General features: G+C 38.8%; 2 protein-coding genes across 2 annotated transcripts in view; one reads left to right on the forward strand and one right to left on the reverse strand.

Annotated features, from left to right (window-relative positions):
* TEX9 (testis expressed 9) overlaps positions 1–1,066 on the forward strand; it is a 41,258-nt gene extending 40,192 nt beyond the window's left edge. The window contains exon 8 of the mRNA XM_044660106.1: positions 953–1,066. Coding sequence (XP_044516041.1) covers positions 953–1,030 — 78 coding nt within the window. The 3' untranslated portion in view covers positions 1,031–1,066. The remainder of the gene's footprint in view (positions 1–952) is intronic.
* A 5,784-nt stretch (positions 1,067–6,850) lies between these two features.
* MNS1 (meiosis specific nuclear structural 1) overlaps positions 6,851–17,704 on the reverse strand; it is a 41,132-nt gene continuing 30,278 nt past the window's right edge. Inside the window, exons 7-9 of the mRNA XM_044662375.1 lie at positions 16,323–16,580; positions 11,568–11,693; positions 6,851–7,081 (exon numbers count right to left, since the gene is read on the reverse strand). Coding sequence (XP_044518310.1) covers positions 7,001–7,081; positions 11,568–11,693; positions 16,323–16,580 — 465 coding nt within the window. The 3' untranslated portion in view covers positions 6,851–7,000. The remainder of the gene's footprint in view (positions 7,082–11,567; positions 11,694–16,322; positions 16,581–17,704) is intronic.

The following is a 17,704-nucleotide window of genomic DNA, read 5'->3' on the forward strand; positions in this document are numbered from 1 at the left end:
TTATAAAAACCATTTTTTCAAATATATCCCTCCCCCCTCCCCACTACTCTGTGAACCATCCCTTGTAATAAAAGAGGGGGAAAAAATTTAGCAAATTAACCAATAAATCAAATCTAACAATATAAACAATGTTCTACACCCATAATCCCCCACCTCTGCAAAGAAATTGGGGGAAGACTGCTAAATGTTTCACAAATATTATCTAAATGAATCCTCACAATCTGATAAGTATTATTCCCATTTTACAGGTGAGGAAACTGAAGCAAACAGAGGTTAAGTGACTTCTCTAGGGTCATATAGAGAAGTGTTTGAGAATGGATTTAAACTAAGATTTTTCTGATTCTAGCTTAGAGCCCTAACCAGTGTACCACCTAGCTGCCTTTACATTTTCTCATCACTTTTTCAAGATTGACCTTAATTGTATTATAATTACATAGCATTCTTTTCATTTATATTATTGCAATCATGTCTATCTTGCTTTCTTGCTTTTTCTTCAGCCCTCATCCTTTGACATGTACCCCAATTCTTTGAATTCATCATATTGTTGTTCCCTACAGGATAGTGATATTCCATGTATTTGTGTACCACAATTCATTCCACAGGTTGTAGGTATACATTGGTTTTTTTTTTTCAGTTCTTTGCTACCACAAAAAGTGCTACTAGAAGTATTTTGGTATATATGCAACATTTTTTCTTTCTTTGATTTTATATACAGAGAGAGAGAGAGAGAGAAAATGGATGGATGGATGGTTGCATGGATGAATAGATAGATATTAGCAATGGGATCTCTCAGTTAAAAGGCATGAATCTAATTGTTATTTTTAAAAGCATAATTCAAAATTGTTTTCCAGGATGGTATTTATAGTTTATTTTTATATTGAATATATTTCAAATTACCCTGTGATTTACTCATTCCTAATTGCTGCTAAATTAAACAATGTTTATTTAACAGATGCATATTGAAGCCGCTAAGATGCTGTCTTTCAGTGAAGAAGAATTTATGAAGGCACTCGAATGGGGGAATAAATAAATTCGATACACCTCAAATAATTCCACCAAAAAAAATCCTCCGTACAAGAAAATTCTGTTTCTGATCAATTATAATTGTCTGATTTTATTTGTAAGTTTGAATATTAAAATATTTCCAATGATCCAGTGGATTGGGGGGAGGTGGTGACTATGCAAAAGCTACATAATTCACATGGGAAAAAATTATGGTTTCTGATATATAGAGGAAAATCTAAAGTTCCCTTGTATTTTAGTTATTTGATTATTTAATACAAAATTTACATAGCATAAAAAAGATTTATCACTGTGAAATAAATATACCTTAAGGATTGATATTGCTTAGAGATACAGAGATATTATAGGCACATTAACTCATTGTGATATTTTCAACTATTAAAGGTACTAGTGATAGTTTTCTTTCAATATTTTGATTTTTAAATCATAGTAATTACTGGGAAATTCAGCAATACCTCCTAAGCTGGTTTATCTGCAAACTTATACACTTATTTGAATTCCTAAGTTATTTTAACATCTCAATAAAAATACAAATTTCATGTGTTTATACAATGGGGAGAACAGTCTGATGAGTGCTAAAGTCAACTTGATAAGATTATAGAGCACAGGCCTTTGTTAGAAGGAAGATTCCATAGCCCCTTGGTGAAAAGACACCCAAAGACACCGGGAACTCCATGGATTGGTCCTCAGTGACTTGATGGTTGTCTAAGGTTCAGAAGGATGGGCTTCTTCACAGGAATTGCCTTTCCTGTGATCTCTAGGAATGAGCTGAAGACTGACCCATCCTGAAGTCCCTTTTTCATGCAATTTCTCACCTTGGACTAGTAAACCAGAAAATGGTAGAGGAAGGGGGTTCCTCTCCACTTCCTACTCCCAGCCTCATTTTTTCCCTCCCCAGCAGTGTCAACTCATAGCAGAAGCACATGGCAGTGAAAGACAGGTGTGTTTGCTGCACTCTGCCTGAGAGGGAAGATTCCAGAATGCCTACCTCCTTCCAGGAGGATTTTTAATTCCTTAGGCAATAATTCAGAGAAAGATTTCCTGAGAAGCGACAGGTTTGACAGTTGTTTTGAGTTGCTTGGATGGTGTAGGTTTGAAGTGAATGGGGCATATTTGTTTATTGAAAAGTATATCTACCTTCTGTTTGTTTTTTTAATGTTTTATGTTTCTTGGGTCTGAGCCTGTTTTTCTTTAACTTATTTTTTTTTTTTGCCACAGGCATTTTCTGGGTTGGGCTAAATAAAAGCTATTTAGTACCTTCTACCCATATTAAATAATGAGTATCTTTGTGTGATGAGACACAGCTACCCTTATTTAGGGAGTCTTAAACAAAAATCATACTAGCTTTGTTTTAGAGGATTTTCTGGAGTTTGATTCTGGAATAGGGTAAGAAACAAAAGGAGAACGTAAAGCCTCTGCTGGTAGCTTTCCCCAGACTTAATGCAATTCATGTGAGCCTTGAGTGGCCCCTGGGCTTTAGGTGACATTTATGGAGTTAGCTGCTCCTCAGGAACTTCAGGTTATCAGGGAGTTCATGAAATTATGAACTCGTGAAGAACTCCAGTTTGAAACACATAGCCCAGCAAGAGAGCTTTTAAAGCAAATCAGTCACAAATGTTTGTGCAAGGACAATACTAACTAAAAAAATAGTATGCTCAAGAATGAAGAGAGTGAGGTATAAAGTAAGTCCACAGAAATAACATAAACCCAGGATATAATATGAGATCCCATCCTAAAAAACTTTCAAAATATAGAAAATATCTGATAGTCAATCTATCAAGACATTCAGAACAAGTAAAATACCTTATGAACAAAGGAAGACAAATAATGGGTGAAATTCTAATAGACTGGTTTGGCTGAAGTAATATAAATGATATGATGAAGCTACTTAAGTTCATTTACAAAATGTATATCAGACTACTAAGCCCATACTTTATCGAACCAGAGAAAATAAAATTCACCTCAAGAAAACAAAAGGTACCAAAGTATAGAGATTGATACTCTATAACCAGAGACTAATCTGAGTGGCCTGGGTGGTCGTTGGATGTAAAGAATGAAACAGATTGGAAGCACGGCTTGTTAGCTCATTGTACTTCAAACAATACTGAAGTAGCCACTTTATTATAAAGGAAATTAAAGATCCCTTTCCCCCAAAAGCCCAAGAAAGTTTCCCACAGTTACAGAGAGCAAGATTTTTACTATAGTCAAAACAAAAGCCTTAGAAGCCTTTAGGCGTAGACAAAAACCTATGCTAAACTATCAACTACATGTGTTATCTTTAAGTGAAGCCTGGGACATCTCCATTAGGTCGGAAAGCCCCGTCAGTTTCTCAGCCTTGTTGGTATTAAACAATTTTTTGAGCCTCATTATTTTACTTTAATTTTGGGCAAAATGCCCTGCCAAGGGTTCGGCCTTGGCCGTACCAGCCATCTGTGTTCTCGGGCAAAGGGAAACAGTTAGCCCCCCTCCTGCTGGAGTGCTGAGAGCCCAAAGCTTTTTCAGTAAGACTATAATGTATTTTGAAGGAAGTTGAGAATTATGAAAGGAATCAAAAGAGGAATCTCAGATTTTTATCTTAGATATACCACACCTGTCTCATCCCATATTTAGATAGGGAAGAAAGATAATACATGGCTCTGCCGGTCTGTATTGATCTTTTGAGGGGGTCCAGATAAAAATATCTACTTGAGATTCTAATTTCTCTTAATAGTTCCCGACACCAAAGTGAAAGGGAAGACATGAAAACAGAGCATATGGCAGGCATCAAAACCGCAAACTATTACAAATCAGTAATCATCAGAATGATTTGCCACTGGGTCAAAAAATCAAAAAGTAGACCCACAGAATCTCCTTAGTTCAGTGTTTGATAAGCCCCAAAGTATAAACTACTTGGAGCAAAGACAAGTTCTGAGAAAAATGGAAAACATTTTGAACAAAAGAGGTTTAGAGCAGCATTTTACTCTACAGAAAACATTCCAAACGTGAAAGGTCACATGATTTAAAAGAAAAAAACGGATGGACCTCCACTTGGCCCCAAGCATGTCTGGAGGAGATCTTAACCAAACATCACTCTAGTGCTATCTGTAAGGATGAAGCTCTATCTTCTACTCCAATTAATCTCCAAAGACCTAGAGAGCATTATTAAAGTAATCGAACAGTATAGACTAGATAGAAGCATGTCCTGAATTTGAGAGAAGTGCTTAGATTGCTGTATGAAAACAGATGGAGCCTCCGGGGAAGCACCTTGCAGTGGTCAAAGGGAATTAGAACTGTTCCTTATTCAAGTCCAGGGTAATCTAGTCAAGCAGCCCGGGAAGTGCCTGAAGGAGGTGGATCATTGCTCCTGTCCCAGAGGGCAGCCACCCCCTTTGCTCCCCGTCATCTTTACCATGTTATTGGAAAGAGATCAAACCAGGAAGAGGCCACGTATCCAATATGGCCCCTGTGCACGCACCGAGGACAGACATGGACCGAGTGTGCTGTAGAGAATGTTAGCTGTGGAATCTTTGGAACTTCTTGAGGGATCCTCGAAGGAAATAAAGGTCTAATGAGTTGAATTTACTTTGCTTACATCTGTTTCCTAGCTAGCTCAAGTGGTTAAAAGCACTGGGCCTGGAGTCGGGAAGTCTGGAATTCAAATCTAGCCCCAGACCCTCCGTCACTGTGTGATGCCCACTGCCTAATGAAAAGATCCAACGGAGAAGGAAATGGAAAACCACTGCGGTGACTCTGCCCAGAGAACCTCTAGCTACCATCCACCGGGTGGAACAACAATTTTGTTCCAAATGTTTTTACTACATGATCTTAGTAAATATTTTTGCTAAAAGATCACTGAGGTGACTGGCCAATATGAAATGGAAACCTTACCCTTTGAAAGCTCATGGGGAACCGTGCTGGAAACTCGTAATGCACCCTTCGAGGGCAAGCTGTTGTGAGTGGAGTTGTAGAAGTAGCCACCCATGAAATTTAAAAACTTGCGAAAAACAAAGGAAACCACAATTGGACTGTGGTGGGGTGGAGTGGGAGGGTGGGCGGCCTTTGCTTCAAATACTATGTTTTTTTTTTAACTCTTACCTTCCGTCTTAGAATCAATACTGTTTTGGCTCCAAGGCAGAAGAGAGATAAGGGCTAGGCAATGGGGGTTAAGTGACTTGCCCAGGGTCACACAGCTAGGAAGGATCTGAGGCTAGATTTGAACCCAGGACCTCCTGTCTCTAGGCCTGGTTCTTAATGCACTGTTACCCAGCTGCCCCCCCCCCCCCAATCTTCAAATACTTTTGATAAAGTTCTAATATCCAAAATATTTAGGAAATTAATACAAATATAGGACCAAGAACCAATAGCTAAATGGTCAAAGGATATGAATAAAGAATGATTGAACACATTAAGGGCTGTGCCAGGTAATGGGGATATAAAGATAAGCAAAATAGCCCCTCCCTTTCTTGGAGCTGCTGACTCCAGGTTTATGTTCTCCATCGGGAACACGACATGCAAGGGAGAGTCACCGGGACAGCGGCTGAAGTCCAAGAGCGACTACTGGTCTGTCCTCAGCCGTGGCGTTGGAAAGGAGGCGGCAGGAAGTGGGGCCCTGCGCGCTGCTGCTCAGGAGGGGCAGCTCGCTGACCGCCTGGGCATCGACGCCTGCTCACACGCTTCTGGTAGCTTCTCTGCCCGTCCCTGGGGGCCGGTGGAATCCTCGGACGTGCCTGAGCCGTCCTTCATGGTTCCTATTAGACAGTATCGGGTCAGGAGAGTAAGAGACCTCATTCTTAGTCAGAGACATGAGGAGAGCTGCGGTGCTGTTGTATAAAATCCTCCTGTGACCCGGCGGCGTGCGCTATCTGGCAACTGCCGGGAGATGGCCCCGAGAATCAAGATGGAGGACCCGAGTGCGGATTCTATGCTCCAGTGTGTGACCCGAGGAATCCCAGACCTGGTCCTTCTGGAGGACACACGGCTAGCCTCGGCCCCAGGCCCCAGAGGGTGGCTTTTAGGCTTCTCAAGACATCAGTTCCCTGAAGCAGCCGCTCACTCTTCCACTGGGGAGAAACAGGCGCTTTTCTGCCTCGGGACGCTGCTTGCTACCTACTGAGATGATGCCGAGTCAAAGCGCGGCCTTCTGTCCCGAGCGGCCGACTCCAGACGGGGTGATGCCAGGCGTGAGTGTAAATGACGCCGGACTCCCGCAGGTGGCCAGGAGCTGCCCGTCTTCAAAGCCCCGAGCCTAGAGGAGCGTGGCTTTGTGTCTTCTTGAAGCAAACGTCTGACCCATAGAGAAGCCAGGGTCACCTCCATCATCAAGATAAGGTTCCTTTTGAAAAGCTCTGTCATCATCGGGAAGAGAGGAGAAAGACCGGGACGTGATCCCTTTTTCCTTCACGGTTGGATTCATCCACAGAAAAATATGAACATTTTAATGAATATATTTTTGTATAATTAAAAGTAAGTAGTCTGATAAAAACATCTTTCTAAATTGCTGGGATAAATTCTGCCTAATTTAGATAAATGACAGTTTTCACTTTGTTTAGAAAACTATATAAATATATCTATAATATAAATAAAAGCATTTTATCAATGTATTCTTTTTTCTTGAACATGTATCCCCTCCCTCCAGGCATGTTGACTGTAGAGCAGTAGAAAAACTCATTAGAAATCACTTGTGACTTGAAAAAAGAATTTTATTGCCTATCTCATTTTACTCTAAGACTTTTATATGTATATATTTTAATAATTAACAAAATGCTTAGAAACTCAGCACAGTTACTTCTTTTAAGATTTATTGACAAGGCACATTTGTATTCTCTAACAGATGGAGGTATGAGGATTGTCAGATATTATGATGGTTTTAAAAAATCCCAAAGTAGAAAGGATTCTTTTACCAAGACAATGAATGACCAGTCAAAACTGATACAGAAGTCAGGCTGACATCTAGTGGTGACGGAAAGCAATCCAGTTCTTGATGGCATTCTTTCTCCTCTCACTGTGGGTCGCTTTTCAGATAAGCTTTCCTGAATGCTTCACCAAGCAGATCAACGTCTTCCTCATGTTTAATTACTCCCTAAAAGGAAAATGCTTTCGATTATTTTAGGTTACCAGATATTTCACTCAATGTATAATTTAGGAAAACCTTGAGGCAAAGACAAACTGACTTTTAGAACTAGAAATCCCAAAGAGATCAGGTAGCCCAAACCCTTCATTTGAGAGATGAAGAAACTGAGGCAAGTTAAGTGTCCTGTCCAAGGTATGGTCCAACATAAAAGCAATCTGCTCAGCAAAATGATGAATTTATGGAATTAATAAAAAAAACGGATATCTGAACACAGTTTATACTGAATTTCCTAATTTAACCATTCAAATGAGGAACTACCAAGCCAGGCTCTTGTAATGAGGAATTAGCCCCTTCTGTTTCCTGCTCCCTTTCCCCACCTCCCTCTATGGCTACCCTCTGGATGGGTTCCCTAATTCCACCTCGGAGTGGATCTTTTGTAATCTTCCTCACTCCGACCCCCCAAATATTCACAGTATTCATGCGAGAAAGGGAAGGGCAAATGGAACCTTGAACGCGTCCAGGATTCTGGTCCTGCTTGCCTTAGTTCTACGAGCAACCATGGAAGACACTACTAAAAGGAATTTATAGGATTAAAAGAAAGATTTGGAATTGGGACTAAGGAAACGGACTCCTCCATTCTGGTATCCAAGCTGCCTCAGTACTTTTAGCGTCTGGTTTATCTTCCTCGGCTTATTCTACAAGTTTCTCCACTGTCTTCTGATGGAGTAACCCCTCTTCCCTCTCCATCAGAGTCGCATTAATAAAGTGCCTCTCATTCGACCCTGGGATCTGTTCTCTGTTCCCGTGAATAGCTTAAAGTTCGTGTCCTTCAGAACCGCATCCCTTATAGCGAGGAGCCTTCCTTCTCCCTAGCCCGCGGCCACCTTGCTGGTGCCTCTTCTAAGTCCGTTCTACAAAAACCCAACCCAACCCATCCCCCGCATCCTGGAACCGGTCCTCCTTCCGCACTCTAAAACTCCCCGGCCCCGCTGCGGAGCCAGGAGGAGGCGCTCGCACGCTCCTCCTCCGAAAGCCCGGAGGAGCCGCTCAGACCACGCTGTCCCCTCCAGCCTGCAGTCACCGGGTGAGCTCTAGGCTTTAGCACCTGGCTGAACGTTCTCCTCCTCCCCCTCCTGTCCGCTCCGCCCCAGTCATGCTCCAACATGGCTCCGCCTCGGCCGTCTCCCCCAACTTTCCCAGCGTTCTCTAGCCTCCTCGTTCTACCCTTCGCTCTCGTCATAAGCTAGTTCTCCATGCCGCCGTTACATTCAGTGGCCAGTTCCCCGAATGCTCCCGATTCCTCTGGCTCATTCCCTTCACTCCCTTCTCTGTCTGCACATGCTTGGCCATGGGGAAGGCTGGCTGGAAAGCGCCGGGGAGCCAAAAGAAAGGCACCAGTGAGACTTTCCTTAATTAAAAGACAGGGGTGGGGCCAGCACCCACTTCAGGCCTTCCTCTTAATTCTGGCCAACCTTTCCCATGTGAGTCATGGACTGCTGAGCTTCGTAGCTAGGCTTCCGGGTCCAGGGCCCCAACATGGCATGGCGGACGGAGGGCCGGGCCTACACTCATCTTCCCGAGATCAAATCTGGCCTCAAACTTACTAGCTATGCCAACTCGAGCTGCTCAATGGCTACAAAATTAAGCTACGTGATTGGTTTGCCTTCGTTTCCCCATCTGTAAAATGAATTAAGGAAAGAAATAAAACCAAATGGGGCCGTGAAGAGTCAGACATCACTGAAAAAAGACTGAACATCAAAAAATTTAAAAGAAACTTAGAATGTGTTGGCAATACTTTTGTTCTATTCTTATAAATTCCTTCTTTCGCTCCCCACAAAAACTGCTCCAAACCTTTTTCAAAGGCTTATCTGCCTCCAACTTGACTAAGCTAAAGTATCTGGGGGAGCTCTCTCAGCTCCCTTTTCCCACCTCAAATATCTCTCCTTTCCCAGGGAAATAGGAATCCCTTGCTCACTTTTAAGTGGAACGCCCTCCCCCAATGCTTTGAAGCTCTCCCCACCCCCAGCAGCCAGCATTGTTCTCTGTCAAGTTCAGTCTCTTTCCCCTTCCCTGACTTATTTCCATTTGCTTTACCAAAAGGAAAAAAAAATGGTCAGGCCCCCCTCATCCTAAAAAAAATCACACCAAAACAAACATTTTCCTTAAACCTCCCTCGTTCCAGTTATCTATTCTCTCCCCCTTCATTGCTAAACTTCTTGAGAAAGCCGTTTCTCCACCTCCTCTCTCCTCAGCCCTTTGTAAACTAACTTCTATATATCCTACTAAGACTATCTTCTCATGATTGCCCAAGGCAAAGTGGCCTTTCTCCCCTTATCCTCCTGGCCCTTCATCCAGTATTTGATACAAATGCCCACTCCTCCTTCTCCTGCCCACCCCCTCTTAGCCCTCAGACCACTCTCTCTCATTAAATGTCTATGCTCCCCAGGACCCTCTCTTATTTCTTCTCTGCCACCTCAGTTCCTCCCTTGGCTTCCATCATAAACTCTCCACAGATGACTTTCAAATCCGTATCTCGAAGCCCTAAGCACTTTTTAAATATGAACTCTGAAAACTAGCCACATCCAGAGAAAGAACTGTGGGAGGAGAAACACAGAAGAAAAACAACTGCTTGAACACATGGGCTGATGGGGATATTATTGGGGATGTAGATGCTAAACGATAACTCTAGTGACTAGAATTAAATGATACATTTAAAACCCAGTGGAATTGTGCGTTGGCTAAGGGGGGGTTAGGGGAGTTTGGGGGAAAGGGAAAAAACATGAAATATGTAACTATTAGAAAATATTCAAAATTTTAAAACAAACAAATATGAACTCTGTGTAGTAACTACGGTGCATCTCTAGCTGCTGCCCGGCTAGCCCCTGGAACATCTAAGATCAAGCTTATCCTTCCTTCCTCGTAAGCAGAAGTCTCTCCTTCCTGACTTGTGCCTTCTCTCAGAGATCCATCCATCCTTCCTCCCAGTTGTCTTGTTTAAAGTCTTGCTGGGATCTCTGACACTCTCGGCTGTCTCTCAACTATTGTAGCTTGTTGGCTGTACTTCTGTGAGATCTCTCACATCCAGATGCTCCTCTCCATTACGGCTATCACCCCTCAGCACAGGATCTCCCATTGCCCTTAACTAGGCTGTTCCATGGCCTAAAAGGCTTTGATTCTACACCCGCCATCTCCATCTATTTTAATCACTGTCACCCCCAGACTACATTGTCTATAAATCTGGTTAAATCACTACTGTGCTCAATAACCTTAAGCACTTATTAAATATTATCCCATTTCTGGGCTAGACTATAAATACCATGACTTCAAGAAGCAACTTATCTAAACTTTGTATTTTCCCTGGAACCTAGCACAGAGCTCTGTGAACAAAGTAACTGAACCAAATTACTCTGCCATCACCAATTTCTTAAACTTTCATGTCAGTCTTTTTCTGATAATTTATCATTTAATCATATGCTTGGTTATGACATGAGCTCATCTTTTAATGTGCTTTAATCACTTTCTCCTCAATTAGATTGTTAATTTCTTTTAAAGCAAGGGCCATGTTTGATGTTTCTGTATCCTTCACAATACCAAATATAGTGCTAAGAATATTATGTACAAGCTATAAATATTTGTTGAATGAGCTTAAAAACTGGTAATAACTAAATAAATTTTAAAAAGTAATTATTTTATGTACTTGTAGTATTATGGTTTAAGAAAAGTCAGTTTCATTGCTTTATCATGACATATATTCTATCTAACTAACTATACATGGAGACACAAAGACTACTTGATCAAAGAGCTTAAAAAAATTAAGGTATGTTGGTCCCGAGCTATAACATAACCCACTATAGCCCATTTAAAAAAAAATGTTAGTCAATCTGGGTGTTTATTATTAAAAGTACCATAAGGTTTACGTAACATGATTATTGGGCACATATAGAATTGTAATGTGCCTCAAGTATAGTTTAATTATCGATATGATCTGTTAGAAGGGAAGTATGACTATCATCATATAGTTTTAGAGCTAGAAAAGATTTTAAAGGTCATTTCCTCTAATTCTCTCATTTTAGAAATGAGTAAAATTGAAGCCTAGAGAGACTAAGGTCACTGACCAATTAGTGGCCAGAGTATAGACTTGTTCTATGCAGGGTCGCAAAAGAACTACCTGTCTTCTGACTTCCAGTTCAGTGTTCTTTTTCCTATACTCATGTTGGCCAACTTATGGCACATGTGCCCTGGCGTGCCAGGAGGGGCTGCTCCCCTCCCCCTCTCCACTCCCAGCTGAGGACATTTTTCACATGCCTTGCCCTTCTGTCCAGCAGCCCAATGAGAGCACTTCTTCCCTCCCCTGCCTGGAGTAAGGGGGTGGCTCACATGCAGCATAAGGGTTGTAGTTTGGGCATGCGGTCTCTAAAACATTCATCATCCCTGTCCTATTCCATTCTGCCTCCAAAACAACATACTAATTTAGATTTAAATAAATTCCACTTACTTTGGGAAGATAGCCCAGTAGTTGTGAAGCATGCTTTTTGAGAAGTTTTTGTCGTTCTTCTTCAACAATTGCATTAATATGTCCTTCTCTTTGTTGTTGTAACCTAAATTCTTCAAATTCACGTTCCTGGAAGTGCAATCAGTTTTTGTTACTCTCTCTTGAGGTTAATTTAAAAAATTTTGTCTTATTTTACATTACCATTTCTGAATCTCTCCATCCTCAACCCATCAAACCATCTCATAACAAAGAATAAAAACAAAAAGGCAGTTCATCAAAACCAACCAGTAAATCAACTAAAATTGACTGCATGTTCCACTCTTAAGAGTCAGCCCCTACCTATGCAAAGAAGGCTTTTGGGGAATATGATATATTCCCCAATATATAATAAGGGGAATATATCAATCAATCATATATATCAATCAATAAGGAGAAGTTTATTATCTCTTCTTTACAATCAAGCTTGGTCATTATAAATTATACAACTCCCAAGGTTTTTTGTTTTTTCCATATACTTGTAGTAGTTACTATGTATCTTAATTTCATGGTTCTTCTTACTCTACTTTTATCAGTTTGTATGTCATCTCATGCTTCTCTGAAGTTTCATAATCATGGTTTCTTCCAACACAGTATTTATTCATTATATTTATATACCACAATTTGCTTAGCAGTTCTTTAGCTGATGTGCCCTTATTATCACAAAACATGTTGCTATGAATATTTTTATATATGTGAGACCTTTCTTGCTACCTCTGACTTCTTTGGGTTATATGATTGGTTTAATTCACTATTCACCAATGGTATATTAGTGTCTGCTTTTCAAAGCATTTCCAACACTGAACTTTTATCTTTTTTCATATTTGCCAGTTTGCTGGGTATAAGATGAAAGTCAAGAGTTATGAACTCCTATGTTTCTTGTTACTAGTGATAATTAGCAATATTTCATATGATTTTAAACAACTTGCTGTTCTTTCTGTGAATTGTTCACATTCTTTGACTACTTATCTATTGAAGGATGACTCAGTTCTATATATTTACATTAGTTTTCTATATTTCATGGATATCATTAGAGATATTTGATACAAAGGTTTTGTTGTGCCAATTGACAAGTTCCCCCTCTTATCCTAGCTTTATTTTCTTTATTCATATAAAAGCTTTTCAATTTCATGTGATCAAAATAATCTATTTTGACTTTTGAGATCATGTCTATTCCCTTGTTTGGTTAAGAACTTCTTCCCAAGCAATAATTATGAAAGGTACCCAATCTCATTCTCTTCTAAAATTTTTATGGAGCGACCTTTAATATTAAGATCACTTGCCCATTTTGTGCTTATAATGATATATGTGATTGAATTTGCTACCCTAAATTTAACTGTCCCCAGTTTTCCTGGCAGTGCCTGGCAAATAACAAGTGTATTCTCAAGAAACTGATGTCCTTGGAGGATTTGTTTTTGATTCTTCCTTATTTAGTTTGTTTTGCTGATCTGCTTTTCCATTTTTAACCAGTTCCAAAGAATTTTAATAATCCCTACTTTATAAATAAACTGAGGTTTGCAAGTGCTAATTCTCCCTTCATTCCTAACCTCTTCCTCCAATTATTTCCCTTATGGTGCTACAATTTTGTTTTTTAAAAAGAATTTTGTTATTATTTTGTCTAGCTTTATAGTATCCATTTTCATAGTTTGTCATGGTGCTAAAATTATAAATTAATTCATTTAGTATGGCTATTTAAAATATATTGGTGTGGTCCAACAATGAACAATTATAATTTTATTTATATGAGTCTTTAATGTACTTTGATAGACTGACTTCCAGACATTTTATGCCACTTTACAGTTACTATAAATGAGACATCCTTTTCTAATATTTTTTCCTGTAATTTTTATTCCTATAGAAAAATGATTTTTAAAAATTCATTTTATATCCTACTTCCCAAAGTTATTGTTTCAACTAATTTATCTGCTGGTTTTCTCAGATTTTAATTTTGTCACTTCTATGCTTATGTTTATGCCTTTAATTTCTTTCTCTAACATGCATATTTAGTTTTACAGTTTGTTAATACCATACACGCATCTTGCTTTACCACCTTCCCTGTGATCAGCACAGAACACAGAAACAAGTCTGAGTAATTTGCTGAATAAATAACTAAATATTGGTTGAAGAAGAGGAGCCAGAAAGGCACCAAGCAAATGGGAGACATTCTCTATGGAGTCAATTGACCTGTATGAGCCCAGTTTCCTAAAAAAGAATAATTGAAGCCCAAAGTCCTAGAATAAGTTCTGAAATAATGAAAAAGCAACATGTCCACTTTTGGTCTTCTTGACTATAATGTCACACTGAGGCAATGTCTTCAGATAATAATTTATAATCACTCCTTTATCCCTTTCTTAGGGGAATTTCAGATTCTATCCTTTTAGTAGTATAATTTGGATCTCCCCATCACCAACTCAATAAAAAAAATTCAAAGAATTTTAGGGCTAGAATGCATTTCAGGTGTAATCTAGTACAAACTATATAACTCATACTCCTTTCTACACCAGCTTCATTCTCATCCACTTCTCTACATTTAAGTTCATTGGTTATTTATTTGTTCACTCATATAGCATTCTGAGAGCTTTTTGCTGTTGTTCATTCAGTTGTGTCTGATTCTTCATGACCACATGGGTCTTTCTATCCTCCACTTTCTCCCAAAGTCTAAGTTCATGTTTGTTCCATGGCACGATCTATTCATTTCATCCTATCATCCCCTTTTCTTTTTGCCTTCAGTCTTTCTCAACATAAGGATCTTCTTCAGTGAGTCCTGTCTTCTCACTATTTACCAAAGTATTTAAGCTTCATTTTCAGTATTATACCTTTCAGTGAATACTCTGAATTAATTTTTTAAAAGTATTGACTGATTGGATCTCTTTGCTGTCCAAGGGACTCTCATGTCTTCTCTAGCACCATAATTTGAAAGCATCGATTCTATGGCACTCAGTTTTTTCTAACAATCCAACTCACATAGCAATACATCACTACTAGAAAAACCATAGCTTTGACTAAACAGATATTTGTCAGCAAGGTAATGTCTGTTTTTCAGTATGCTGTGTAGATTTACCATAGCTTTTCTTCCAAGGAAAGTCTTTTAATTTCATGGTTGTAATAGCCCTCTGCAATGATCTTTGAGGCTAAGAATATAAAATTTGACAACTGTTTCTATTTTTCCTCCCTCCATTTACCAGGTGATGATGGAACCAGTTGCTAAGATCTTAGTTTTTTTTGACGTTAAACTTCAAGCCAGCTTTACTTTCTCTTCTTTCATCCTCATCAAGAGACTTCTTAATTCTTCATTTTCTGCATATCTGAGACTGTTGATATTTCTCCTGGCAACATTAATTCTGCCTTTCAATTCACCCAGACTGACATTTCTCATGATGTACTCTGCATATAAATTAAAGTGACAATATATAGCCTTTTCTGATCTTAAACCAATCATTTGTTCCATGTTCAGGTCTAAGTATTGCTTCTTAATCCAAATACAGGTTCCTCAGGAGACAAGTAGGATGATCTGGTACCTCCATCTCTTTGAGGATTTGGAACATTTCATTGTGATCTACATAGTCAATGGCTTTGATATAGCCAATAAAGCAGAAGTAGATGTTTTTCTGGAATCCTCTTGCTTTCTCCATAATCCAGCAAATGCTGGTCCCACTGCCTCTTCAGAAGCCAGTCTGCTCTTCTGGTAGTCCTTGCTTTACATATGCCAGAAGCTTAAGTTGTAGCATCTTAAGCATAACGTTGTTGGCATATGAAATGAACACAATTATTCAATAGTTTAAACATTCTTTGACATTGCCCTTCTTCAGGATTAAGAGATAGACTGATCTTTTGCAAACCAGTGTCTACTGTTGACTTTTCCAAATTTGCTGACATATTAAGTGTAGCACTTTAACAGCATCATCTTTTTAGGATTTTAAATAGTTCAGCTGGAACTCCATCACATCCATTAGCCTCACTGTTAGCAATGCTTTCTAAGGCCTATGTGACATCATTCTCCAGGATTTGGGGTTCTAGATCAGTAACCACACAATTGTGATTACTGGTGAAGTTAAGATCTTTCTTGTATAATTCTTCCACTTCTACCATTCTTGCTACCTCTTCTTAATCTCTTCTACTTCTGTAAAGTTTCTACCATTTTTGTCTTTTATCATGCCCATTTTTACATGAAATTTTCCCTTGATATCTCTAATTTTCTTGAAGAAATCTCTAACTTCTGATTTCTATCTTAATCCTTTTCTTTATTCAAGAATATTCTTCCTAAGCACATGCCAATGTTATTTTTTAAATGCTGTATGGGTTTTTTCTTTTCATTTCTGCTTTGTTTTATCCACATTAGGAATTATCTCAATAAAGGTTAAAAGAAAGTAGGTAGAGAATTGAGCAATTTTTAAAAAAGGTTAGGACTGTTCTAACAACCCATCTAAATTAACCTCTCATTTCCCTGGATACCATATAAGCTTTCATAACAAAAGGTATAGGGAAGGGGAAGTTGAACTAAAAAGATGCTAGTGTTGTTCGATTGAGTTAATAATACAAATATTTTAAGAAATGGAGTAGCTTATTTTATTACTTTGAGATCATTTTTTCTCTCTCTCTTAATCTGTGGGACCATGTATCATAAATGTATCATAAGTGGAATAGAAATAACCACCTCTTCCCTTATTCTTTTATTCAATACTGATAATAAAACATTGAAAACAGAAAGAACAATATGCCTACTTTGTCTGCAAGGAACTGTTCATGCCGTTCTTGAATAAGTTTTTCTATAGCTTTCCTGTGTTCATACTGCTTCATTCTTTGTTTATGAGCATTCATTAATTCAATTCGATCATCCTCAGCAAATTTAGCCAGCATGTTTTGTCTGAAGATTTCTTCTTGTTCCCTAGTAGCTTGAAGAACCAATTCTTTGAAAGCCATTTGTTCTGCAAAATCTCTTTGTTGCTGTTGACGCCTTTTGATTTTGTTTTCCATTTCTTCCTAAAAGAACACAATAAAAAGTAATATTAAAAGCTTAATTTCACAACTTAAAAAAAAAATCTGACTTGTAAATGGAAATTTTCGGCTCAGTACGTAACAGCAAACTAAAATCAAGCACTCTGGGAAAACATGGCCATTTAATGCATAATATCTTTTAATGAATAGTATCCAGCCTACTTGAGGTCAGACAGAAATGTTTTCTTTCATTTCCCTGGTATTTATTTTAAAATGCTAATTTTGTTTATTTGCCCTGAGGCCCATAAAGGGCAGACTTCTAGAAAGCAAACATATAAACAACACTAATTTCATATAAATTTCAAGCACCTCCATAAACTTCCCCTCCTCTATTCAACTGTTTTCCCCACTGCATCTGAACATGAACCTTTCCCCAATTAACAATAGCAAGCACTTATATAAACACTTTAAGGTTTGCAAAGCACTTTATAAATATATTTTTTTATCCTCTCAACAACTTTGGGAGGTAGGTGTTATCGTTATTTCGGTTTTACAGATGAAGAAATTGAGGCAAAGAGAAGTTTAAGCAACTTGCCTAGAGTGTCTGGTTTTGAACTTAGGTCTTCCTTGATTTCAAGTCCAATCCCCTTATCTATTTTAGGCTTTGTTCTAGCCACAAAGAGTCTCAAACACAGAACGCTAAATTCCTGCCTCAACACCTTTTTAAAAGTAGATTTTTCTAGCCTGTAATGTTCTTTCTGCTCCTTTTCACCTAACCAGAAGCTACTTATCCCTCAGGTCCTTTTCAAAAGCCAATCTATGACACCTTTTCCTATAACTCTAGCCCACACTACTGGTCTTTCCCTCTTCTGAAATAATCTGTCACTGACATGGTGATGATTTATGTATATATTGCTTTGTCCCGTTATTCAACCATGTCACGTATGCCTATTTTCTCTATTTAAACTGTAAATGCCCTGTGGTCATATTCATTCTTTCTGTCCCCCTCACTATATATGTAATTATATATGTGTATTATAAATATGCATATATGTGTTTTTTAAGATGCTGGAAACTTCTAGAAATTGCTCAATAAATCTCTGTGGAATTTACAGCTGAAATAATCTGGGATTCTTGATTTGAAAAATGCTATTCCCCAACCCTTAATC

The sequence above is a fragment of the Gracilinanus agilis genome, chromosome 2 (assembly GCF_016433145.1).
Source record: "Gracilinanus agilis isolate LMUSP501 chromosome 2, AgileGrace, whole genome shotgun sequence".
NCBI lineage: Eukaryota > Metazoa > Chordata > Mammalia > Didelphimorphia > Didelphidae > Gracilinanus > Gracilinanus agilis.